The sequence below is a fragment of the Mustela lutreola genome, chromosome 3, assembly GCF_030435805.1.
Source record: "Mustela lutreola isolate mMusLut2 chromosome 3, mMusLut2.pri, whole genome shotgun sequence".
Classification (NCBI taxonomy): domain Eukaryota; kingdom Metazoa; phylum Chordata; class Mammalia; order Carnivora; family Mustelidae; genus Mustela; species Mustela lutreola.
Window position 1 is genome coordinate 72,066,220 of NC_081292.1, and position 26,298 is coordinate 72,092,517.

General features: G+C 39.6%; 1 protein-coding gene and 1 pseudogene across 4 annotated transcripts in view; both read left to right on the forward strand.

Annotated features, from left to right (window-relative positions):
- Positions 1–26,298, forward strand: part of ASPH (aspartate beta-hydroxylase) — a 215,140-nt gene that overhangs the window by 170,450 nt on the left and 18,392 nt on the right. For all 4 annotated transcript variants that reach the window (XM_059166360.1, XM_059166361.1, XM_059166362.1 and 1 more), the window contains one exon: positions 23,562–23,697. In XM_059166360.1, coding sequence (XP_059022343.1) covers positions 23,562–23,697 — 136 coding nt within the window. The remainder of the gene's footprint in view (positions 1–23,561; positions 23,698–26,298) is intronic.
- Positions 8,214–8,953, forward strand: LOC131826787 (10 kDa heat shock protein, mitochondrial-like; annotated as a pseudogene).

Here is a 26,298-nt window from a genome sequence, read left to right on the forward strand (position 1 = left end):
CGTGTGTTTCCTACTCAAAGTCAGAGAATGCCTACCACAAAGAGGAATGTCAGGGAGGAGATAGGTTTTACATCCAGTGACATTTGCAAAAAGATTGCAGAAAGAATCTTTTCATCCCATTAGCCAAAAGCTCAGTTTAGATGGTGAAGAAAGGAATTTTTCTTGAAGAGCTGGCTGTTCTCATACATTTTGACTTTAGGACCCCTTTACACTTTAAAAATTATTATGGAGTGCCCCAAGGAGTCTATGTGTTGGGGAGGGGGCTACGTCTATCAATATAATTATCAGAAATTGAAACTAAGAGTAATATTTATGAATTCTTTAAAAATAACAAAAACATCATTGCATGTTAATATAAATAACTTAAAAAATAACTTTAAGGGTGTCTGGGTGGCTCAGTCTGTTAGGCATCCAGCTCTTGGTTTCACCTTGGGCCGTAATCTTGGAGGTCGTGAGATTGAGCCCCACGTTGGTTTGGGTGCTCAGCAGGGAGTCTGCTGGAAATTCTCTCTCTCCCTCTGCCCCTCCCCCTGCTTGTCCTCTCTCTGAAATAAATAAATAAATCTTACAAGTTAAAAAATAACTTGATTTTCAAGACAAAAAAATGTAGTAAGAAGAGTAGAATCGTTTTATATTTTTACAGATCTCTTTGATGCCTGGCATAATACAGGATAAGAGGATTCTCCTATCTATGTATACATCCATCAGAGTGATGATTATGTCATATGTCAGGTAGCATCTGGAAAATTCCATTGTACACCATGAAATATTGAGTACGAAAAGGGCAAATAACATCTTTATATTATTGAGGAAATAGTTTTGATCTTGCAGAACCCCTAAAAGGGTCTAGGAATCCACTAGGTATCCCTGGACCACATTTGGAAAACCACTACTTCTGACTGGATAGGGGGAAAAAAAGGAAAAAAAAAAAAAAAAAAGAAACAAAATACTTTTAGAATATGTTGTAGCAGATTTGTAGGATAGAGAAACTGAGTGATTCTGACAACTTAATGGAAAAACAAACAAACAAAAATGCAAGAGAAAAATTGGAAGCTTTTATTTTGGTAAATTAAATCCAAATGGTAAGAACATCTGCTTGGTAATTTTGGTAGTGGCTGGTCAGAAGTTTATGATTGCTTTGGTAAGCTCTTTCTTCTTGTTAGATGTATTAATAAAATGGGAGGTAAATTAACTCATAGGGGGGTTTTTTGTGTTTTTTTAAAGTCATTTTTATTAACATATAATGTATTATTTGCCCCGGGCTGCAGGTCTGTGAGTCGTCAGGCTTTACACACTTTATTGCATTCACCATAGCACATACCCTCCCCAATATCCATAACCCCAGCCACCCTATCCCTCCCACCCCCACCTCTCCAGCAACCCTCAGTTTATTTTGTGAGATTAAGAGTTTCATGGGACACCAGGGTGGCTCCATTGGTTAAGCCACTGCCTTTGGCTCAGGTCATGATCTCAGGGTCCTGGGATCAAGTCCTGCATTGAGCTCCTTGCTAGGCAGGGAGCCTGCTTCTCTCTCTGCCTCTGCCTGCCACACTACCTGCTTGTGCCCGTGCGCTCGCATGCTCTCTCTCTCTCTCTCTCTCTGACAAATAAATAACTAAATAAATAATATTTTTTTTTAAAAAAAAAGAGTCTCACAGTTTGACTCCCTCTCAATCCCACCTTGTTTCATTTTTTCCTTCTCAATCCCCCGCAACCCCCCACCCTGATTCTCAAATTCCTCATATCAGAGAGTTCATAGGATAATTGTCTTTTTCTGATTGACTTATTTCACTAAGCATGATACCCTCTAGTTCCATCTACGTCATTGAAAATGGCAAGATTTCATTTCTTTTGATGACTGCATAGTATTCCATTGTGTGTGTGTGTGTGTGTATATATATACCACATCTTATTTATCCATTTGTCTATTGATGGGCATCTAGGTTCTTTCCATAGTTCAGCTATTGTGGACATTGCTGCTATAAACATCCAGGTGCATGTTCCCCTTCGGATCACTACATTTGTATCTGTAGGGTAAACACCCAGTTTAACTCATAGTTTTAATAAAAATGTAGAAGATGTCATCCACTTTATAGGTTAGATGGGCCTCAGTGATCCAGCTTGAGGTTCTAACTGCCGTATAGATGTTGTTCGTATATAAGAAAACACATTCTCATGTTCAGACTGCTGGCTTTACATCTCCAGGATGTGTTTTCCAACACCACCAAGTGGTTCTCCAATTCTCAGGGGACACTGGCTGAGTGCCCTACAAATTTAACTCAATTCTGAACACTATCTGAATTCTAAAACACTATTCTGAACACTATCTGAAGGTGACATCAGGTTGCACAGGTTAAGGGCTCAGTTTCACAAGACTGCCCCCATTGCAGACACCCACTGCAGGTTCAGGTTGTCCCCTGTGCTTCTGATTGGCTGTGCGTTGGGAGGTTCCCACAGCCCCCTCCTTGGGTTCGATTACTTTGCCAGAGTGGCTCACAGAACTCAGAAACGTTTTCTTTGTGAGTTTTTGTCTTTCTGAGTTATTGTGATGGATACTATAAAGGGTACAGATGAACAGCCAGATAAAGAAGTACACAGGAGGGGTGCCCGGGTGGCTCAGTGGGCTGGGCCTCTGCCTTCTACTCAGGTCATGATCTCAGGGTCCTGGGATTGAGCCCCGTATCAGGTTCTCTGCTCAGTGGGGAGCCTGCTTACCCCTCTGTCTCTCCCTGCCTCTCTGCCTACTTGTGATCTCTGTTGTCAAATAAATAAATAAAATATTAAAAAAAAAAAAAAAAAGAGGTACACAGGATAAGACCCAGAAGGGTCTGAGTGCAGGAACTTCTGTCCCTATGAAATGGAATATTATCTTCTCTTGGTGTGTGTATACTTTTATCAACACAGAAGCTCATCAGATCTTGTTCAGGTTTTTGGAGAGTTTAATAAGCAGTACCTGTTTCCTCTTTCCAGTGCCTGGTGGGTGGAGCTGAAAGGTCTAACCTTCCAATCATTTGGTCTTTCTGGTGACCAGCCCCACCCTGAGGCTATCTAGGGGCCCCTGTTCTAAGTCACCTCATTAAGAGCTCTGTGCCAGGAATCTGGGACAAAGATCAAATATATGTCCTATTATACCTCAGGTCACCCCCTAGTTTTTGTTTTCATTTTTGTTTTTGTCATTCATGCCTTATAATAAGATCATAACAGTTAATAGATATTGGCGTGTTACTAGCCTTCCATTCAATTACTAATAATTAACCTAGTCCATCATCTTACCATTTGAAAGTAGCTCCCAGGTCAAGGCCACTCAAGCTGGCAGCCCTCTGCTAATCTCCTCCAGTTCCAAAACTACAAGTGGACCTAGAAATATATGGCTTCACCTTTTCATGAATCTGGTATAATCAAGCTAAGGGACAATACCATCTCTTGCCCTGAGCCTCTTTTGAGGTGTTGAGATAATATTGGATTTCCTACTATTACAAAATCCATTCATTCCCTTACTCCCAGCTCCTGTTCCTCCTTCTCTCCATTTATGCTCAATATGTTTCCACTTTCAGAAAGGACATGACGTTTGACCACTGTGCTGGTCTCGTCTGTGGGCAGCAGTCCTAGGATAGCCAACACCTACCCTGCCCATGCAAGTAGGGTAAAGTACAGTATGTAGGGTCAGAGCTAAGAGGCCTATTCTTACCACTTTCAGTGTAGCTACTACATTCACTTATCCCAGAGAGGTGAGAAAGAAAGAACAAGACTAACAAAATATTGACAATTTTGGAATCTGGGGGATAGATACATGGAAGTTAATACTGTTCCCTCTACTTTTAAGTGTTTTACATTTTTCAATTATTTTATTTATTTATTTATTTTGCTAAAGAACATCTTGAATAAAATATATCTGTAAGAAGACTTCACCGAAGAATTTTTTTCTACTTGAGGAAAGAAAGTTTCAAAGTAGTGTCAATTTACCTACTTTAAATAGGTCTTACTTGACCATACTTATTCTGTTTCATTGTAAAAGCACACTATAATCATCATAATCCAATTGTAAAGTAGGCTGCTGTCAGTTAGACTTTGAATATTTTATAAGTCAGAAAACCATCGTGTGGTGACCATGAATGCAGATCGATTTAAAGAGGTTCTTTGTCCAAAGCAGACTTAGTACAAGAAAAACGTTTTCCTGGATAAATGTCCGATAGTTAGCACTGTCAGAAGTGCTTTCCATTGTAAAATTTCGTCCCTTCTCAGATTATATCACACTGAGCTCTTCTGATTCTCTTTCTAATATCTCATCTTCTCCTGGTCTCTCTGTGAGTTTATTTTCCTACTGTGGCTTTTTGGATGCTTTCAATTTCAAGTAACAGAAATGCAACTGGAATGTGGCTTAAGCAACAAGGAGTTTGGCTGACATTTGTGAAGGAAGCCTAGCCTAGCAGTAGGGCAGATTTCAGGGGTTGTGCACCCAGGTGGAAGGTTTTCTTGCCTCTGTACTTCCTCCCTGGTCAGCTCTGTCCTTGCACTTGCTTAAGTCAACATGGCTGCCAGCAGCCCCTGGAATGGAGGGTTAGAAAGTGTTTGAGAGCTCCATACATTGTTGAGCCACCACACTAGGCCTGAATGGTCTACTTGAAACTTCCTAGGAGACCTTGTCCTAGTGATCATAACCATGTCACATGGGCACTAACAATTACAAAAGAGTTGTAATACTGAGAAATTAAGTAGCTAGCCACAGGCTGGAGCAGCAGGCTTCCAGCAGGAGAATGTTACCTCTCCATCAACCAGGGAATAAAAACCTTTTTTCCTTCAGTCTGATTGAGCCAATTAAGTTACATTTCCATTCTGGATGGGCTGTGAGATTATCTTTAAGTCAATAGATCAATTCCTGGAGCCAGGGAAAGGTCAGATTTCTCCAAGTCCAGTGGATAACCTGAGGGGAAGTATACACCTGAACTAAATCAGGGTTCTTTAGGAAGGAGGAAGAGGCACAATGGATTTTTGGAGAGTGGCCTCCAGTGTTCAATGTCCTTGCTAACTGGGGACACACACTCAGATCCAAACACTGTTCCCTACTCTGTTTTCCCTTACTTGTCATTTTCTAAAAAACACCTGTCCACTCTGGTTCAACTGCTGTTAAAGTTTCTTGTTAAAGTCTTCTCGCTAAAACCAAAGCTGTGCTCCCCAAATGGAATTTTTTTACTCATTCTGTTCTATCTCCAGCAGACATTAACACTCAATGTGAAAGTTAATTCACCATGTAATCCCATGGCTAATACTCCGTTCCAACTTCATAGCTTTGGTCAGGGATTCAGCTTTACCCAAAATTCCAGGTTTATTACTGCATCCATATTTCTTGCCACTGCCCTTTACTGTTTTTAATTCAGGCAAAGTTCCTCCTCCTGCCAGACCATCCATGTGATAGTCTCGCCTCTCTTTACTCTTTCCTTTTCTCCTTTCCTCCTATCCTTTCCACAGCCAATTCCTGTTTATCTTTCAGATGTTAGAGAAGTGGTCATTTCTTTTAAGAGAGTAAGTTAGGAGTCCTTCCTTGCATGTATCCAAAAACACCTTATACTTTCTTTTTAAGCATTTATATTGTATTCTAATCACCTCTTTAGTTCTGTGTAGCCCCCTGAGATCATGTGCTCTAAGATAGTGGGCCATGTTTGTCATATTCACAACTAGTACAGTATCTGATACATGGTAGGTGCTCATAAATGAGGTTTGTTGTAGAAATTGTTTCATAGATGTGTCAGAAGTCCCAGGGATATAAAAATCATACCACTTACTTTTCTTACATGTAAGCAGTTGGTACAATATCTTTGTTGGCCCTCCTGAATGTGGGGAAATTCTCTTGTATCATTACTGCACTGGGAAGGGATGCCTAGAGAAGAAAAAGGTCCACTCTTTTTCTTCTTTGTCAGGGGGATTCTTCTTCCTGAAGGGAATTCTTTTTTCCTCAAGGGCATTTCTTCTTCTTCAGTGATATCCTTTTCTAGAAATTTTTGCTGTATAATAGGGAAGGATATTTAGAGTATGCAGAGTTCCTGTTGAAATTTCAAGTATTTAATTATGGTTATAAAATATTGGGGGATGGGGCAGGATTTGGGGATGGAACAGGGAACATCTTTGTAACTCTACCCCTGCATAAAAGGAAGGAAAGCACTGAGAAAAATTGTCAAAATCAACATTTGCAGAGCTCTGTACATTAACCAAAGAGTTGCCGCAATTTGAGGAACATTTATTCAAGAAAATCTGCTAAGCCTCAGTAAGAATAGAAGGATTTGTGGGATAGTAACTTGACTTGCTCTCATCCTTTCCTCCCTAGCTCTTAATAGACTTGAAAATTAACAGTCTCACAACACTAACTGTGAAGACCTTGAAGACCACAGCCTTGTGGCCATAAGTGTAAGCAGATTAGGTCTGGGGCTTTTACAAAGTTTCACATCCAGAACACTGTCATTATTTGACCCATCTTGTGCTGTTGAGAAACCCCCATTCTTAGGAAAACGTTGTTATTTGACCTCACTCATTAGTATGGCTTTGTCCCAGCATGTTAGTCAAAAGAATCAGTGGCAGTTTTTAAAATATGGGGGCAAATGAGAACCTGCCCCCTGCAAGAAAAGTACTTAATAAAATCTGATGAGCAGGTTGCCCATGGGAGGCTTTGAAAAGCTTTTACGTATTCCTGGGGTTGTATATTCCAATACATGTACGCTCTGGGGTGCATGCCCAGGAAATACCCAAGGGGCCACCAGTCCTTTCGTTTGGCTGACTCTGAGGCCCCGCACAGTCAAGAAATGAAGGCTAGAGCAGAGCTGTAAACTGCCTGAGCATTACTGGCATGCTTCAAAACTCACACAGAGCCTCTCAACAGAAGGAGGGAAGAGTTACTAGTTCAAGCAAGTAGTAAGCAAGTAATGACCATGCATTAGCTGACTATTAAGCTAATCAAGAAGAGGCTTTAGTGGCCATGCATGACAATAGAGTAAGAGATTTCACAGACTAACCAAGAAAATCACTCAACAAACAAGTAGTGGCAACAACAAATGCTGGGGGAGAGCAGATCTGATTTTTAGAGTTGCCGCATTATCTAAAATGTCTATTCTTAACGAAAATTACTTATCCCACAAAGAAACAGAAGAGTTTGTGTGTATATATACATATATATATGTATATATATACTAATATATATACATATATATGTATATATATGCTAATATATATACATATATATGTATATATATGCTAATATATACATATATATATGTATATACTAATATATATATACATATATACAAAAAATAGGAAAATACAGTCAGTAGATACTGTCATGAGGGGCCTAGATGCTGAACTTACTAGATGAAGACTTTAAATCAGTATTATGAATATACCCAGATAACTGAAGGAAACCATATCTAAAGAATTAAAGATAATGACAATGATAGCTCACTTAGTAGACAATAATAATAAAGAAATAGAACTATAGAGCCGAACCAAATGGAAAATTGAGAGCGTGTAACACCTTCAGTATAAAATAACCAGAAAGGCTCCACAGCTGATTTGAGCTGATAGAGGAAATCATCGGCAAGCTTGAAGATAGGTTGATTGAAGTTATTTATACTAAGGAATGGAAAGAAAATAGATTGAAGAAAACAATGTGTGGGGGGCACTGACAAACGTAACAATATACATGTAATAGAGTCCTCAGAAAGAGGGAAGAAAGGGCGGGGCCAGAAAGGGTATTGAAGAGATAAAGGCCAAAAACCTAGCAAATTAGATGAAAAGCATTACTCTGCACTTCCAAGAAATTCAGTAAGCTTTGCGTAAGATAAACTTGAAAAACATACCTACATGTTTCTTAGTCGAACTGTCAAAAGCCAAAAACAAAGTGAATCTCTTGAAAACACAGAGGACTTATTGTGGAAAAGGGATCCTCAATATGATTAATAGCTAACTTTTCATCAGAAACCCTGGAGTCCAGAAGACAATGGGATAACGCTTAAATGCAAAAAGAAAAAGGCTGTCAACCAAGAATTCTGCATCTAGCAAAATGATCTCAAAAATAAAGGAGAAATTAAGACGTTGCTAGAGAAATAAAAACTGAATTTCCAACTAACAGACCTGCTCTATAATAAAGACTAAACACAGTTGTTCAGACTGAAATGAAAACACTAGATGGTAACATAAATCTACAGGAAGGAAAATAGAGCCAGAGAGAGTACATTTTTTCCCTTGTCAGTCTTTTCTTCTTATACTGATTTCTAAAACTGCCAGAGGGTAGACATGTGAAATAGAACAGAGAGTCCAGAAATGAACTCTTACATTTGTGGTCAGTTGCTTTTTGACAAAGGTGCCAAGACAATGCAATAAGGAGAGAATTGTCTTTTCACAATGTGCTAGGACAACTGGATATCCATATGCGAAAAAGTGAAGTTAGCTCATACTGTACACTGAAACGAACTCAAAATGGAAGTAGACCTAAATGTCAGAAATAAAATGGTTAACACTTACAGAAGAAAGCACAGAAGTGAGTCTTCAGGTTCACGTGATCCGTGATTCGACTGTGGGTCTCCTTGCAGTAGTGGCAGCTACTGAGCACAGTATGAACTGCCATGGTCAGAGTCGTGGCAGGGCAGACGTTTAGGTTTCTTTCGTTCTTTGACTGAGTTTTAGTTGAAAGGAGTGCAGCTGAAACTGTAACCAAAGGAGGCATTATGCTTCCAGAAAAATCTCAAGAAAAGGTGTTGCAAACAACAGTAGTAGCTGTTGTATCAAGTGCTAAAGGAAAGGGTGGAGAGATTCAATCAGTTAGTGTGAAAGTTGGAGATGAAGTTCCCTCCCAGAATATGTAGGCACCAAAGTAGTTCTAGAGGACAAGGATTCTTTCTTATTTAGAGACAGTGACATTCTCAGAATGTATGTGGACTGAAATCATTATAAAAATGGCATGAAGTGAAGCTGCCCCGTTCCAGTGAAGTTGTAAAATCTTTCATCATGTAAATAATTTTCATGTCTCTCTTTTATAATAAACTAATGGTACCCAAACTACTGACTTAAAAAAAAAAAAAAAAAAAGTGAGTCTTCATAATATTGAGTTTAGGTACTTTTTTTTTTTTTTTTTTTTTTTTTTTTTTTTAAGATTTGACACCAAAAGCACAGTGACAAAGGCAAAGTAGATAAATTAGATTTCATCAGTCTTAAACTTTTGTGTTTCAAAGAACACCTTCTGGCCTGGGTGGCTCAGTCATTAAGCATCTGCCTTCAGCTCAGATCATGATCCCAGGTTCCTGGCACTGAGCCCCACATCAGGCTCCCTGCTCAGTGGAAAGCCTGCTTCTCCCTCTCCCACTTTCCCTGCTTATGTTCCCTCTCTCGCTGTGTCTCTCTCTGTTAAATAGATAAATAAAACCTTAAAAAAAATAAAGAACCCAATCAATAAAAAAAAAAAATTAAAATCCACAGAATGAGAGGTAATATTTGCAAATCATTATCTGACAAAGGACTTAATCCAGACTATATCAAGAACTCTGATAACTCAATATAGAGACAACCCAGTTTCAAAATGGATGAAGATTTGAATAGACATATTCAAAGAAGATCCATGAATGGCCAAGAAGCTCATGATAAGATGCTGAACATTATTCATCATTAGGAAAATACAAATCAAAGCCCCAGGATGCCCCTTAACACCCACTAGGATGGCTACAACAAAAAAGATGAACATTAACAAATGTTAGCAAGTATATAGAGAAATCGAACATTGCTGGTGGAAATGTCAAGGGATACAGCCATTTTGGAAAATGATTTGGCAGTTCCTCAAAAAGCTAACCAAAGTTATGGCCCAGCAATTCCACTCCTAGGTATATACCCAAGAAAAATAAAAGCATCACATTCATGCAAAAATATGTACATGAATGTTGATATTATTAATAACACCAAAAAAGTGGAAGCAACCGAAATGTCCATCTAAATGGTGAATGAATGAGTAAACAAAATGTACTATATCGTCACAATGGCAATAAAAAGCAGTGAAGTACAACATGAATGAACCTTAAAAACATTACACTAAGTGAAAGAAACGAGGCACAAAAGACCACCTATTAGATGATTCTATTTATATGAACTGCCCAGGGCAGCTGGGTGGTTCATTCAGTTAAGTGTCTGAGTCCTGGTTTTGGCTCAAGTCAGACCTTGTGGTTTGTGAGATTGAGTCCTATGTCGGCCTCTGTGCTTAGTGGGGAGTCTGCTTGAAGATTCTCTCCCTGTGTTCCTCCTCCCACTCAAACACATTCTCTCTCCCTCTCTAAAATAAATAAATACATCTTGGAAAGCAGGCTCTATTTACATGAACTGTCCAGATTAGGCAGTTCATCATTAGGAAATTATGGAGACAGAAAGTAGATTGGTGATTGCCAGGGACCAAGGAGATGGAGTGAGGGGAGTGACTGCTAATGGTGAAGGGTTACTTTTGACGTGATGAAAACGTTCTACAACAAAGTTGATGGTTGCACAACTCTGTGAGTATATTAAAAACCACTGTATGGTAAAAGTTAGTTGAGTGAATTTTGGTATATGAGTTATAGCTCAATAAATCTGTTAACAAAACTAGGAAATTGTGGTAGCATATTGTAATTCAGGTATGTTAAAAATAAATAGGTTTCTGGGGTGCCTGGTGGCTCAGTGGGTTAAAGCCTCTGCCTTTGGCTCAGGTCATGGTCTTAGGGTCCTGGGATCGAGCCCCACATCGGGCTCTCTGCTCTGCGGGGAGCTTGCTTCCTCCTCTCTCTCTGCCTGCCTCTCTGCCTGTGATCTCTGTCAAATAAATAAATTAAATATTTTTATAAATAAATAAATAAATATATAGGTTTCTGAGGGGTTGATGAAAAACACTTAATAATCACCAGTGAGGCAATATAATGAGCAGCTTAGAGGTTAGGACTCCGTGGCTACATTGCCTCATTTTGATATTTGGGGCCATTCCTTACTGTGTGACATTGAGCAACGCTTCTATGTGTTCTGCTTTCATTACCTGCAAAGTACCTATGGAAATGGTATTTGTTTCCTGGTTGTTCAAACTTAATAAGTAAATGGGAAGTGCTCAGTAAGTATTAATTATTAGTAGTCAATTTAATTAATTACCTTGTTTTCGTAGGAAAATATTTCTAGTTTCTAAATGCAACTTCAGTGCGGCACCTGGGTGGCTCAGTCATTAAGCGTCTGCCTTCGGCTCAGGTCACGATCCCAGGGTCCTGAGATCAAGCCCCTTATCGGGCTCCCTCCTCGACAGGAAGCCTGCTTCTCCGTCTCCCACTTCCCCTGCTTGCGTTCCCTCTCTCGCTGTGTCTGTCTGTCAAATAAATAAATAGAATATTTAAAAATTTGTTTTAAATAAAAAACAACTTAGGGGCGCCTGGGTGGCTCAGTGGGTTAATAAGCCTCTGCCTTCGGCTCAGGTCATGATCCCAGGGTCCTGGGATCGAGCCCCGCATCGGGCTCTCTGCTCAGCAGGGAGCCTGCTTCCTCCTCTCTCTCTCTGCCTGCCTCTCTGCCTACTTGTGATCTCTCTCTGTCAAATAAATAAATAAATAAATCTTTAAAAAAAAAAAAAATAAATAAATAAATAAAAAACAACTTAGAAAGCCAATTTTGAAATATTATGTATTACTGAAATAATGTAACAGCTATCGTGTATGGAATGCCTTCTATTTACAGTCAATGCATTGAGCATTTTTATACATAATACATTTAATCTTTGTAACATTCTGCAAAATAGGTATGCTTGTGCTCACTTATCTATGAGCAGAGTAAGGAGTGGAGAAATGAAATTTGCCCATGGTCCATATTTAATGATGGCAGGGCTGGGATTCGAATGAAAATCATTGTCCTCAAAGTCCATACCCTCAACCGTAGCCCATTCTACCTCAGAGTGACTGATGTCTGCTCTTGGTCTCCTGTCTTTCTCCTTTTTGCCTATCATGTCTTCATTTCAGTTCTATTTCCCCAGACTTCTTGATTTCAGCCCTGCCTGTTTTAAGTTCTCCTTTTTTAAGAAGAAAAGCGGGGCTTGAACATTGATCACTGGGTCCCCAGCTGCATGGAGTCTCAGAGTGTGGGACCTCTTATGTCTGAAATCCAGTGCCTCACTTGCTAACTATCTTTATTTGTAGAAATGCTAATATTGTGTCTGGTTATGGCTTTCAGATAAAGAAGTCATTTCAAGGGGATCATTTGCCAATACTGACCATGACAGAGACTGCTGCGTAAGGAAACCCAGGGCTGATGTCCATTTAGTGGACAAACCCTTGTACATCAAATTTCTTTCCATTTTCAAATTACAGTTTTGAAAATTATAGATCATGGATTGGGCATTAACATCTTAAAGTGGAAACCTTCTAGATCAGGTAGCTGCATCTTTGGCCAAAATCCTTCTAGGATTATTCTGGCCCTTATGACAAACACCACGGATAGCACATTTCCATTTAAATTATTCCCACCATATGTGCAGTGAGAAGTAGAACAGTTTTCTTGGAGGCAATGGGACACTGTTCAGTAAAATGCATCATCAGTGTTTTTCCCCTTTTGTTGAATGGTCATTGTTTCCCTCTCATTGTGGTGTTTACAGTTTTTCAACTCTGCACCGGAGATGAAAAGAGGCTGTGGCAACTGAATGGGAAAAAAAATTAGAGAAAAATATCCCAGTAGAGTTTTCTCTTTTAGGCATATTTTCATTGAAAGTGAGTAGGTTGCTGCCCAAATCACAAATATCAAAGCCTTGGTGCTTTGGGGGTATTTAACATAGAAATCGAAACAAATGTATTAAAGTCTTTGCTAGGTTATAAATAGAATAGTTTTGCTCTTCTCTTTTTGAGATTAGCTTTTGATCTACATTACTCCATGTCTAATTTAGATGTAAAAATGCATGCATAGAAATTATTGTAATATCCCTGAAACAACAGCAGTGAATAGCAACAGAAAACTATAGTCTTTTTTTTTTTTTTTTAAGATTTTATTTATTTGGGAGAGAGGGAGTGTGAACATGCATGAATGCTGGAAGGAGCAGAGGAATAGGGACAAGCGAGACTCCGTGCTAAGCCAGAAGCCCACCTGTGGCTCAATCCCAGGACAGAGACCACGACCTGAGCCCAAGTCTAGAGTTAGATGCTTAACTGACTAAACCCCCACGTACCCCTGAAAACTAGTTTAAAGTATACCTTTTGTGTGTGTGTTTCCTGATATCTCTTTGCAAAAGGAAAACTTGCAAGTTTTTCTGAGTTGTTCGGAGCGGCTGCTCTGGTGTTGCATCACAGGTAAGTTTCCGCTTCCTCACATTATACTTGCATCAGCTGGAGGACTGCCCGGTGCTGTTTTTCTGACGGCATGACACCATGCATAAGAATGATTGATTAAAGTTATACTCCCTCCATCATTTTCCTGCAGACCGTGGCTTTTAATTAAGAAATCCATTGTGTATGAATAATGTCAGCTTCACCAAAAATAAGAGTTACTCAGGAGTATGTTCAGTGGTTCCACATTTCTGTCTTTTCAACATTTTTGTCTATACAATTAAATATTTGAATGTTTCCACTGAACTGCTTTTGAAATGAAATGGATTAAGAAAGAAGCAAAAATGGCAGATTTTGCGTGGAATTAAGCTATAAATTAAGAAGATTATCAATTTTTATGAAAGTAAGTGTCGTACTACAAGGAAGCGCTAAAAGCAGTTGCTTAAGATGACCATAATAGTTTAATCCGATTTTTCTAAATCAAACTTTAAACTTTTGGGACTCCAGTGACACATAAAAAAAATCAAACTGAATGGCAGTAGGAACCCAGAGAATTCAGGAAATTGGATGGTGGCACAACTTAAAGTGAACTTGAAAGGAGGCTCTCCAGTTGGAAAAGTTTTGTTCTTAGCTCTGACCCCTAGGGAAGGTCATTTCACCCTCTGAACCTCAGTTTCTTTATCTCTAAATTCAAAATAATTACCCCAGTTTCACCTCTCCTGCAAGATTTTAATGAAGCACGAAAATGAAACCAAACCAAACACGACGAAAACCCACCATCATGGATGTTCCTGTGTGTATTTTCCTGGGGGACCTCACCAAGAGTCAATGCTCGGCCAAGGTTCTAGGATGGCATCTGATGCCAATTATGGCAACGCAGCGAAAGGATAAGATACATTATAGTCTTTGAATTAATTCAAAGTAAAAGGGTGTTTTCTCTCTTAGAGTGAAATTGGTTAGTTTTCAATATTGGTCAATAAAAAGAAAATTTCTAAAAATTTTCTTTATCTGTGATTCTCTTTGGGAGTTCACAGTACAGTGTTTAATATTTCAGAAAAATTGCAAACTGTATCTGTAGGTTGGCACTCTGTTTGCTGTTCCAAAATTTTTCATCCTGTAGGTTGTGATCAATATCTTAGTACACATCCACACAGGTCGATGTCCTAAATATACGTATGCACATATATATTATAGATAATCTGTTTATCAAGCAATTTATTGAGTGTATCCACAGAAAGCCTCCCCATCAGACTCCTAGCCCCTTGCTGTTAAGGACTTGGGGGTCTTTGCTTGTCCAGGATACAGCTCAGTGCACTGGTCCCTGTAGACAGAGTAGGGAAGGAAGGTGGTACCTTGGCTCCCCTTTTAACTTTCTCTCACTAGGAATGTTAGCCCACAAGCCTGCCAGTCTGGCCTAGGGTATAAGGAATAGGAGTCTCTTTTGCTTCCTGAAACCCTCGGGCTGGATGTTTCCCCGGGTAACCCAGACTATCTTTTCTCTATCCTGGTAGAAGACACCCTTTCTCTGTCACTTTCTAGAAAGAGCAAACTCCAGTTCTCCAAGACTCTTCTTTTGCCCCAGTTCAGAGTGCCTTACCTTATCCTTTTTCTTCAGTAAGAGCAATGAGAGACGGAATGTACAAGTGGACAATGTCCAGACCATATATAAACCTAGAACCTTGACCCATAACCTGTAGCAAATCGCCTGGGAAATAACCCAGGAAGCCAGCCTGCTGTAAGCCAGACTTGCAGTAAGTCAGATTGTCCAGAGAGCAATCTCTAGTGACAATTCAGGAAGCTAAAGAATAACCACTGTAACAATTGGCCCCAAATGTCCAGGACTTGATTAGTAACTGACGGCTTCCTTAATGTTTTTCCTGCCTCCAATTTAGGACCGATCCGAGACAGCCAGATATGCTCTCCTGACCAGTCACATAGGACGCCCACTTCCAGTTACCTGCCAGCAGCCTCCTCTCAGGGTACCCCTGAAGCCTTTCCTTTTTTCGCCTTTAAGCTTTCCCAATGCTTCAGCAAAACACAAGTGATGGTGGTGGCTGACTCCCTTGCTCTAGCGTGCTGTGAATAAGTAACATTCTGTTTTTTTCATTTGGTTGGTCTTTGTTTATTCCCACCATAAGAAATGTCAGATATTTTCTTTTATCTTTATATTCAAGCTGGAAAAACAGGAAATCTGATTAAAATGCATTAGTTTCAGCAGGAGATTGCTTTTTTAATGCTACTTATTTCCCGCAGAGATTTTATTTAAATGATTGCAAAGAGAGTTTGCTGTGAGAGCATTGCCTTCACTACGACATTTGCTGTGATTCATAACTTAAGCTGCCCACTCGGGGGTGGCGGGGGTGCCCTCCACCCCCCAGCTGTTCCCTCTAAGGCAGAGTCCCCTCCTCCTGTCTTATCTAGGATATGCTACCCATGTTTCATTATCATGGTGTAAAGTTTAGGCATTTTTTGGCTAGGCTTCAAGCTGATCTCTCAAAAAGAAAAAAAAATAGATATAGAATTCCCAAATAATAATTAGCTATAACAACATGTTCACAGCCAATTATATAGAATTTGGTATATATGGTGCTAAGGCACCATTGTTACCAATTCCTTCTAACTCCAATTTTAACATACAGACTTTGCCTGGAATAGTCTTTGACCACATGCCTTCTCTGAATTTAGAGGTAGAACCTTGCAAGGTACATACACATCTCTGGGACTTCTCAGTTGCCAGTATCTGTGTTTTCTCCCTTCCCTTTTTCTTTTTTTTTTTTTTTTCTTTTTTTTTTTTCTTTTTTTTTCCCTTCCCTTTTTCTTAATAGCTAATCATATGCAGTTGCTTACCTAATCTAGTGAATGTTAATCGGAGCTCTGGGAGTTCTTGTATCTGTTTTGTCCACGCAGCTCTTCTTGCCTTTTTCCATGACCACGTTTTCTTTTGTTCCTATAAACGTACTATTTTCCATGTTGCTGTGAATTTACTCCTGACCCCCTTCATCTGCTGCTTGCCCTCTTAGCTGGAGCTAGTTCTCACTTGAATATGCACTTGTGTTATGTGTTTATTGTGCCCCCCAAAATTCATATTTTGAAGCCCTAACCCCCCGGGCCTCGGAATGTGACTACATTTAGAGATAGGGTCATTTAAAGAGGTAGCTAAGTTAAAATGAGGCTACTGGGGCGGGCCCTAGTCCAATATGAGTAGTGTCCTTATAAGAAAGGGAAATTTGGACACACATGTGCACACCGAGGAAAGACCACGTGAGGACATAGCTAGAAATCTGCAAGCCAGGGAGAAAGTTCAAAAGACACCAAACTTGCAACAGCTTGATCTTGGACTTCCAGCCTCCAGAACTGTGGGAACATAGATTTGAATCTTCTAAGTCACCCAGTCTGTGTATTTTTATGTTATGACAACCTCCACAAACTAATACGATTAGTGAAGAAACTCCCCTTACGTAGCAATTTGCTATCTTTACTTACTGCATTAGCCAAAACATTTCTTTGAACAGTTCAATTTTCGTACATAGGCAAAAATATTCAAAGCTCAGATGGATGAATTTTGCTTGATTTGGACAAAATTAAACATGATCTTATGTGAGGCTTCAAGCATCATAATCAGTTTTGTTATCATCTGACCACATCGTGGAAGTGGGGGCATACCAACCAAATGATGCAACGGAAACACATGGGCCAAGTGAAAAGAAATTAGGGTGACGATAAATGAATATATGGAGTAGCAGAGTTTGATCGAAAATGTGAAATGCGATGGTGAGAAGTGTTTTCTTCTCTCTACTACCTGTCTCTGTCACGTGAAATGGCATCAGTTTGAGTTTGGTGAGGTTTTGAAGACGAATTCCAGGGATTACTACGAGATTTTGCAGGCTTGGGGGATTTTGTTTTCTCAGTTTTACTAGGAGGTCCTTCTACTCTACGAGAAAAGAAGGGAGATAAATAATAATGACCTATTTGAGATGTATAGAAAATACAGGAGGAGAAGGATGAAGCAGGACCAAGCAATACATTTAATACCTCCCACATGAAACCTCACTTAAATGATAACAGAAGGACCCAAAAAAGGGGGAAAAAATGACAGTAGAAAAGAAAAACCTTGCTTAAATAACAATAAAAATATAAACCTGCCCCCCTCCCAAAAAAAAACAGAGGGAAGCAAGAACAGATGAGCAACACCAATGTGTTTTTTGTTTGTTTGTCTTTTGAAAAGCAAAGAAGGAAGGATCTGACTTGGTTGTTCCAAGAAAGCTGAAATTGAAGGAAATGATTACAAAGGAGCTTCCAAAGGGAAGGGATTTAAGGCACCCGCCACCATAGCAACTGTATGGGCTTAAAGAAGACACTGTTCCCCACCTGACATTTCAGATGCCCAGTGAGAAAACTGACTTGATGACACGCCCAAAGGGAGGGCCTGTCAACCACATGCCCTCCCCTTCCATGCAGCTCCTAGTCACTGTCTCAGTCCTATAGGACTCCCAGCTGAGGGTCGCCTAACATGGGAGAGACCCCTCAACACAAAAGAAGATAAAGAACAAAACAAATGAAGAGTACAGTAGAGCTCAGGGGAAACTGAAGATCCAGGGAGCAAATGCCAACAGAAATAATATCTGTAAGATGCTCAGAGCAGGAAGAGAAAATAGTGTCGCCGTGAGAAGAGAATAGGAAGGATACTGTGGGAAGAAAGAGAGACCTAACTAGGGCTCTGTCAGAAACGTGCAAAACAGCATCTGCAAAAGTAAAGAGTTTCATAGCAGTATCCGAAGCTAAGTCAAGAAAACCGGCCAGAAGGGAAAACCAAAAAAGATTGAAAATAGACAAGTTAGGAAAACTAGAGGTTCAGTGTAACATGTTCAACATACAAATGAAGGAAGTTCCAGAAAGAATAGGGACAGAATGGAGAAGAAATTATTAAAGAAATAAGACTGGATAGTCTCCAATTGAAAAATTGTGAGTTTCCATATTGAAGGGACCCATAAGTGACCAGCACTTAGACTAAGATACAGTTTCAGAATTTTAGGAAGCCAGAAACAAAGAGATTTTAAAATCCTCATTACTATCATCACAGTTGTACTTACACATAGAAGTACTTTTTTTTTAGCACATTTAATCTTAGAGACTCTTGAGAAAAACTGTAGTATTTCACCGTCTTTATAAATGAGGAATGTTAAGTCACAGTGGGTAAGTGAATCCCCCAGTATCGCATAACTAGTAAGTGGGAGTCAGATTTCCAAACTGGGCAGTCTAACTCCATACCCACTACACTGTACTGACTTCTATAAAGTTTTCTGAGGGACACCCCCCCACAAAAAAAGAGGATCTCCCAACAGCAGCACTAAAATTTCTAACACAGTGTGGCATTGTTTTCAAAATTCTCAGGAGAAAGTATTTCCTACCTAGAATTCTGTAAACAGGCAAGCCTTCAATCAGCTCTAAGTATAGCTTCAACTGTTTTCAGAAATTTAGTGTTACCTGTGCTGTGTCCTTTCTTGGGAGCAACTAGAATGCAGTAATTAGGAAGACCACTACATGGCAAAAGTCAAGGGCAGTTCCCTGATGAGGCTTGCCCAGCATGCCCAGTCCAGATCAAAGCAAGTCAGTTGGCTACTGCAGGATTATCTTCAGGAAAAAAAAGAGAAAGAAAGTAGTGGCTTATCTGATGTTTTTGGCAAGGGGTAGAATAGTATCAAGAGATTTTGTATCACCCTTCTGGTGCTGTAAAGAACAAATAGTGGTAAGTGCATTTGAAAATGAAGCCAAAGAAAAAGGGGCAGATATGTAGCATGAAGGGTCCTCATCACAAGACGACTCGAGTGTGAATGATAACTCATTGTCATATAAAACCCGAATGTGAATTTGATCAGATAGATGAAAGATTTGTGAATTTAACTGTAGCAAGATTGAGAAGAGAGAAAAGAAGACAACAAATTGTTAACGTGTTACCTTCTCTAAGAGAAAGATGAGTGATAATGTCTAGAATGGGATAAATCAAGAAATAGTGGTATATAAACATAGTATTTATTTTTTTAAAGATGTTATTTATTCACTTGTGAGAGAGAGAGACAGAGAGAGCACAGCAGGGGGAAGAAGCAGAGGGAGAAGGAGAAACAGGCTCCCCACTGAGCCTGATATGGAGCTCAATCCCAGGACCTGGAGATCATGACCTGAGCTGAAGGCAGACGCTTAACCATCTGAGCCATCCAGGCACCCCAAAACATAGTATTTAGATAGAAGCAGGTAAATGCAGAAGAGGTGTTTAAAGCAACCCGCTGGGGTTGGACTCAGGATGGGAGAAGAATTGAGTGAGAGACTGTACTGCTTTTATTATAAGTTATTATTATTAGTTAACTTTTAAAAATATATACTTTTAATTGAGTAAAAATAGAAAGGGAAATTTAACTGTTTAACTATAAGAATCAGTTTAGCTATAGTTTGCTCCCCTTAAGACTTTCTGCAAGAAATAAGTTTTCGGAGAAGACTTTAAAAATAGACAATCTAATTTGATGTTGAAGAGAAAAGCATATCATCCAAGTGAATGAGGAGAGTTTCTGGGAAGTGAGGACCTTGTCAACTGGTTGGGGGGTCTGGAGTAAAGTGAACTGTGGTGTGTTGTGGGATTAATGAAGCTAGAAGCTGGGAACTCCACTTAGAGATGACTAGAGTGCCAGATACAGCTGAGGTTCAACAAAAAACAAGTGCTTGGGGTGAGTTTACAAAGCCATGTGGCACCATAAAAGCAGTCAAATCTCTGTGCTCTCAGATGAATGCTTCCACAAGGAGAAATGTCAATTAGAAGCTCTTGTCTTCCCAGCAATCAACTCAATTACCAGCCCTATCAGTTTCTTTTCTCAGTTTTATAAAATGGGTGTATTTAGGGTCAAAGTAGTACTATTTTAGATGAGACCTTTCAAAATGTAAGCATGGCCTCTCTTGTGAGCCTTCAAGCTCCTGCTGAAATTTACTAAAAATTGGAATTTTTTTGCCATCCCAGACATCTGAGTGATATCACTGTAGAAAAGATGCATATCCATTCCCTTCCTCCCTCCAGCCTTCCTACTCTCCCTCTCTCCTTTCTCCCTCCCTCTCTCTCTGTGTCTCTCAAACACACACATACATCCTGTGTAGTTAGGTTTGGTGTCTAATCCCCTCTAACCATGTGAATTTTATACAGTATGGTTCCTTGGTTTATGCTTAAAAATAAAATTCCCAGATCCCACCCTAGATTTCTCCTGATGCCCTTAAAAGAGACCAGGGTGAATCTTTCCAAAGTTGAAAACAAACAAACAAAACAAAACAAAAACAAATCCAAAGTGTACTCATTACTCTGGTAAAAATTGCTCCTAAGACAAATTTTATTTATTTAGTGATGCAATCACTATAACATTTTCCTTTGGGCTTTATGCCCTGTTTTCCTAAGAAAAGATCAGCTCTTGCAAAGATGCTCCTAACATCAGCTGTCAAAAGAAAAGCAAGAAACTTCTAGAATACCAGGAGGGATGAAGGGAAGAGCCTGCTGTGTAAGGCTCCAGTAACCTCATTTGAAAAGTAATTTCATGTGTTAGAAAGGTAATTCTCCCCTCATCTGTGTGACAACTTAACAAGAATCTAACAGATTTATCTATCAACTCTAACAAATTACAATAGCCACAACGAGTGTTGGCGATTTCGGTACATTTGAGAAGATGTGAATATATGGGTTGCATTTTTTTTTTCTTTTTCATAATCTTGGGATTCTTGAAAAAAGTCATTATATTTTGTCACTCGGGGCCTGCCAAAGTGAAGGTTTTTGAGTATCTTTTTTTTGGAATCTGTCTTTGACTTGCTCTGTATAAATTACCTACTTGGGATGAAGTAACATTGAAATTACTGATGGCCAGCACTAGCATAAATCAGTGTGATGGTAGCAGCAATTGTGGCTTTTGACGCGAATCAATATGTGGGTCTCACAGAAATAGCAGTGTCAAACCCATACATTGTTGTAGCCACTGTGGAAAACATGATGGAGTTTCCTCAAAAAATTAAAAATAGAACTACCACATGACCCAGCAATCCCACTTCTGGGTAGATATCCAAAGACAATGAAAATGAGATATTGAAGAGATATCTGCATTCTCATGTTCATTGTACAATTATCCACAAAAAGACATAGAAACAACCAAAGTGTCCATCAGTGGATGGATGGATAAAGAAGATGTGGTATATATACACATAAATACACATAGACACACACACACACACACTCACACACACAGAAATATTATTCAGCTGAGAAAGAAGGAAATCCTGCCATTTGCAACAACATGGTGGACCTTGAGGGCATTGTGCTAAGTGAGATAAGCCAGACACAGAAAGACAGATGCTGTATGGTATCACTTACACGTGGAATCTGAATTTAAAAAAAAGGCAACTCCTAGAAACAAAGAGTAGAAGAGTGGTTGCCAGGGCTGGGGTAGAGTGTCTGAGTAAAAGAAATAGGGAGAGGTTGGTAAAAGGTACAAACTTTCATCCATAGAAAGAATAAAGTCTGAGAATTGAAGGTTTAACGTGGTGACTATAGTTGATAACAGTGTATTGTATAATTAAAATATGCTGTGAGAGTAGAACTTAAATGTTCTCAACAGAAAAATTTAAAAATGAAAAAATGAAAGATAAATTTTTGAGGTGACAAGTGTGTTAATGAACCAGATGGGGGAAATCCTTTCACAATACATATGCATATCAAATCACCATGATGCATGCTTTACAATTTTGTCAGTTATGCCTCAAGGAAGCTGACGTTTAAAAAGGAAATAAACCAGTAGACTCAAAGAAATGAAGGGGGAAAGAAGAAGTAGAAAATCAGTATCTAATCTTAAAAATCTATGTCTAGCCCTAGAATATCTTAATAAAACTAATAATGAAAAAAATGTTCCCTGGTCTGGGCTGAAGTTGGCACCATGTTTTCACACAAATCTCTGAGGGCATCTGTCTCTCAGAGCTCTCCTGGCTCCTTATCACTTTCCTACATGGAATCACGAATTCATAAAACATGGGCTGGTAAAACAAACAAACAAAACAAAACACCTTAACACACTTCATCTCGTGCTTTGCTCTATCCAGGAATGTGTCAACCAGTTTTGCTGGATTAATTCAAAAGATAGAGAGCCATGTTGTACACAGCACCTTAATCCACTTTCAGGGAGCACTAATTGGTGTTTTCACTTTTTGTGTGTCAAAATCTTTCTTTTTGTTTGTACCTCACTCATTCTAGTGCCCTGCCCTCGAGCTCTTTCCTCTTGAAATCAGGTGTCCCGCGCCTCCCTCTCCATGTACCCGTTTACTCGACTACTCCGTCCCCCTCTCGTTTAACACAGAAGTGTTTGGCATTATGAACATTTCAAAATCCCAGTTTATCTATACAATGAGTCCCAGAACATTCAGTAGGAAAGCAGTTTTGTTCTTTTTCCCTCAGAGTAGTTCCTCTCAGTTTGCCACTCCACAGGCTCGCCCCCACCTGCTTTCCACTCTGCTCCCACCTTCATCGGCATCACGGTGTGGTGGCAAGGCTGACCCAGACGGAGAGCTCCAGAAGACTCCTTCCACACATCTGCCAGCCTCTGCCTTGCCGCTCCAAGGCTCTGCTGCTCTCAAACCCACTTTCTGACAGGAGCTAATGCACCCTGGTAAAGGAGAAGTCGGGAATGTTTTTGTTTGGCTGATTCTCAACATCAGGGCATTTATTTACTTTGCTTTGCTGTACTGTTCACTTTGTAATTCATCACATGTTCTGGTGACACTTTCCCAATGCCTTTGAAATGTAATTACAGTTTACCATGTTGAGTGGCATCTTCATGAGGACCTCTGTTGAAAGATGAAATGAAGTCCCTGATGTGTATTCTTTCCGTGCCAGGTGGTCTCATGGAACATTCTATAACGTACTGATATAACAGGGTCAACAAGAGCAAAACTCTTGTTCATTTGTGATCTTTAAAAACAAAAACAAAAACACAACAACAACCTTTAGGCAAATATTAAAGTAATTTTTGGAAGGGATTATTCCCTGAGGAATTATTGACATTTTCATTCTGCAAAGACATTGAGTTCTCAAAAATAATAGTAGGGCTTTTTTAAACCCTTGACAAGAAGTCCCAGAGGAAATAGAAATTAAGCAACCTCGATGAGAGCACGGATTTCATTACTTTATTAAGCAAACTAACAAACAAAAAGCTGAGAGTCATCCTAATGACTAGCAGGCATATTTTCAGTCCAGTAAAACCGGAATCTTCTCTTTAGTCCTTAGAAAGAAACTGGAAGTTAATCCGTGATGAAGGCCTTGCAGTGATGGATAAAGCCAAGGGCCTCTTCCTGCCTGAAGATGAAAACCTGAGGGAGAAGGGTGACTGGAGCCAGTTTACGCTGTGGCAGCAAGGTGAGTCCTGACTTCTAGAATGTTCTCAGCAGCCAATAATCTGATGGGAAGAAGGCTTGAGTCTTCTCAAGCTAATTCCCAGAGCTGGAATTCCCCAACTTAAATAAAACGGCCCAAAAAAATACATATTATCAAAATCCATCATTGTTTCTTAAAACTACATTTGAACACTTATTTGTGTGTGCCTGTGTTCACATGTAAATCTACGTTTGCGTGTATGTAGGTATACTCACATGTGTATTTGGATAAATATATATAATACTCTGATTTTCCTGGTCTTTCCCATTAAATAAGTTATAAAGAGTGACCCTAATATGTAGGCTTAACCAAAAAGTCCACCAATTACTAATTACTATATTAGAAAGGACCTCCCCAGAGCTTCATTTGCTCCACGGCGTGGAGACAACGTGCCAAAATGGGATCCCCCTGGGTTGGAGATGATAAAAGACCAGAGTGACAGGCAATGATAATTAGTGTCTGTGCTCTTCAAGAAGAGGAAGTGCTGGGGCGCCTGGGTGGCTCAGTTGGTTAGGCAACTGCCTTCGGCTCAGGTCATGGTTCCGGAGTCCTGGGATCGAGTCCCGCATTGGGCTCCCAACTCCATGGAGAGTCTGCTTCTCCTTCTGACCTTCTCTGCTCTCATGCTTTCTCTCACTCTCTCTCTCTCACATAAATAAATAAAATCTTTTAAAAAAAAAAGAATAGGAAGGTGCTGCACATTCAACCTAACATTCCTTAGGCTGAAGCCAGGCTCCAGCACATACACGGGGCCCCAGTATGTGTGTATTCGATGAGTTAATACATCAATCTATCCTGAAAATGAGGAGCATTGAATTTGGGCTTTAAGGTTTTTCCTAATTCTCTTCCTGGAAAATCTCATCATCCTGGGTTAACAATAGCTATCCAAAAATAAATCCATTTTGAAGACCACTCAGTACGTGTGGCACACACTCAGCTGCACTGAATACACTGGGAGACCAAGCAGTGGGCTTACATTAAAGGACAAATAAGCAGTTGTTTATCTCACTTACGCTTTCCAAATGGTTTACTCGTAAAAGAAGAGCCACTTCAGTAATACTTTCAAGGATACATCCATCAGCAGAGAGAGCACATGATTTTTCGGCTTTTTTGCCAACAAGATTTTTTTTTCAGGGAGCTACAAGGTCAATAGGTGAACAGCATGCTGATTTTATCTATTAGAGTCTCACTAGAATGTATGAGTTCTCTTGGCCTCAAGCGTTCATTCAGGAGTTCATACGATGCCTCAGTTTCATTAACATACTCACGCTTCCTAGAACAAGGCTGCAGAAAAGCAGGCATCCTGGCAGTAATTTCCAGAACCAGAGTCTCTGCGAACAGCAGGTGCTCTGATAAAGTTGAAATCTGCAAAGCATTTTAGGGCAGATGAAAGTATTAAGCAAGCAAGAAAATAAATAATGGAGACAAGATTTGGGTGAAGGCAACATTTTGACTTGAAATTTTTGCATCTTTTAAAAACGTTTTAGTTGTGGCAAAATATATTCCTGAAGCTGTAATGTGTGATATTTTCACTTGTATTATTTCCAGAAAATGACTGCATTTCTATCTTGATTTCCATTTTGACTCAAAATGATTGAGCTGTATGTGCATTTTGGGTGAGGGCTAAAACAGGCTTGTGTTTTCTAATTAGTTGCAGTTAATTAAATAGAAATTAATTTTTTTTGTCATAAGAGAATATAAGACACATAGTTTCTCTTTTAGGAAGTTTCATTAAGGTTCTTTGTGGCCTTCTGTTGGTGGTTCCAGGCTTCTGGGAGGAATCCAGTAATGTCTTTCAGAAGCAAATTCATAGTTTAAAGAATTTTGAAGACAACTGGTAGCACAGCTTGTATAGAAGTAGGATGGGCCCCTGATGGCAGATGTTCTCCCAGGTGCTTGGCTCAAAGCTGGAGAGAATCCTGTGGCAGGAGGGGTTGGGGAAGAGTGAAGAAGAGAAGCAGCATGGCATTTCTTATTCATGCTAAGAGCTCAGGCTCGGATATAGAGGCTGATGAATATCTGATTTAGTTAATACTAAAGAGATTGTCTTGTTCTAGTTAGGAAAGGACGCTGCTAGAGAGCTAAAAGCCTTAAAGCTGTGGCTAGAGGTTTCATTTTTCTCCAAATGGTAGGGGGAACCATAGTGGTTCTCCTGGTTGCATATTCAGGACTGAAGAATATTTATTCCTTTTTAAATGGTCAACTTTTTGGGGTTGGAGGAAAAGGAACCCACAAACGTAAATTATGGTTTTCCCTACAAATGCGTTTTCAGATTACTAAGTGAATGTTATTGAATATCTATTTTTCTCATTTATTAATTATCACCAACAGTGAACACTAAAATATTTTGTTAGCCAATATGCTATACATGTGCAGTCATTCTTTCTTCCAGCGCCAGAGGGGACAGTGCTGACCAGTATCAGTAGTCTTTCTGGATAAGCTCAGACTGAACCTCTGAATCCTTTCAACAGTGTTCTAGGTGGCCACTGTCGGTTGATCAGAATTGTCATGTTATCCCAGCAGAGCCTCGAAACTAAAAAAGATATAACCCAAGACCTTTACAGACACCTGGGTGGCTCAGTC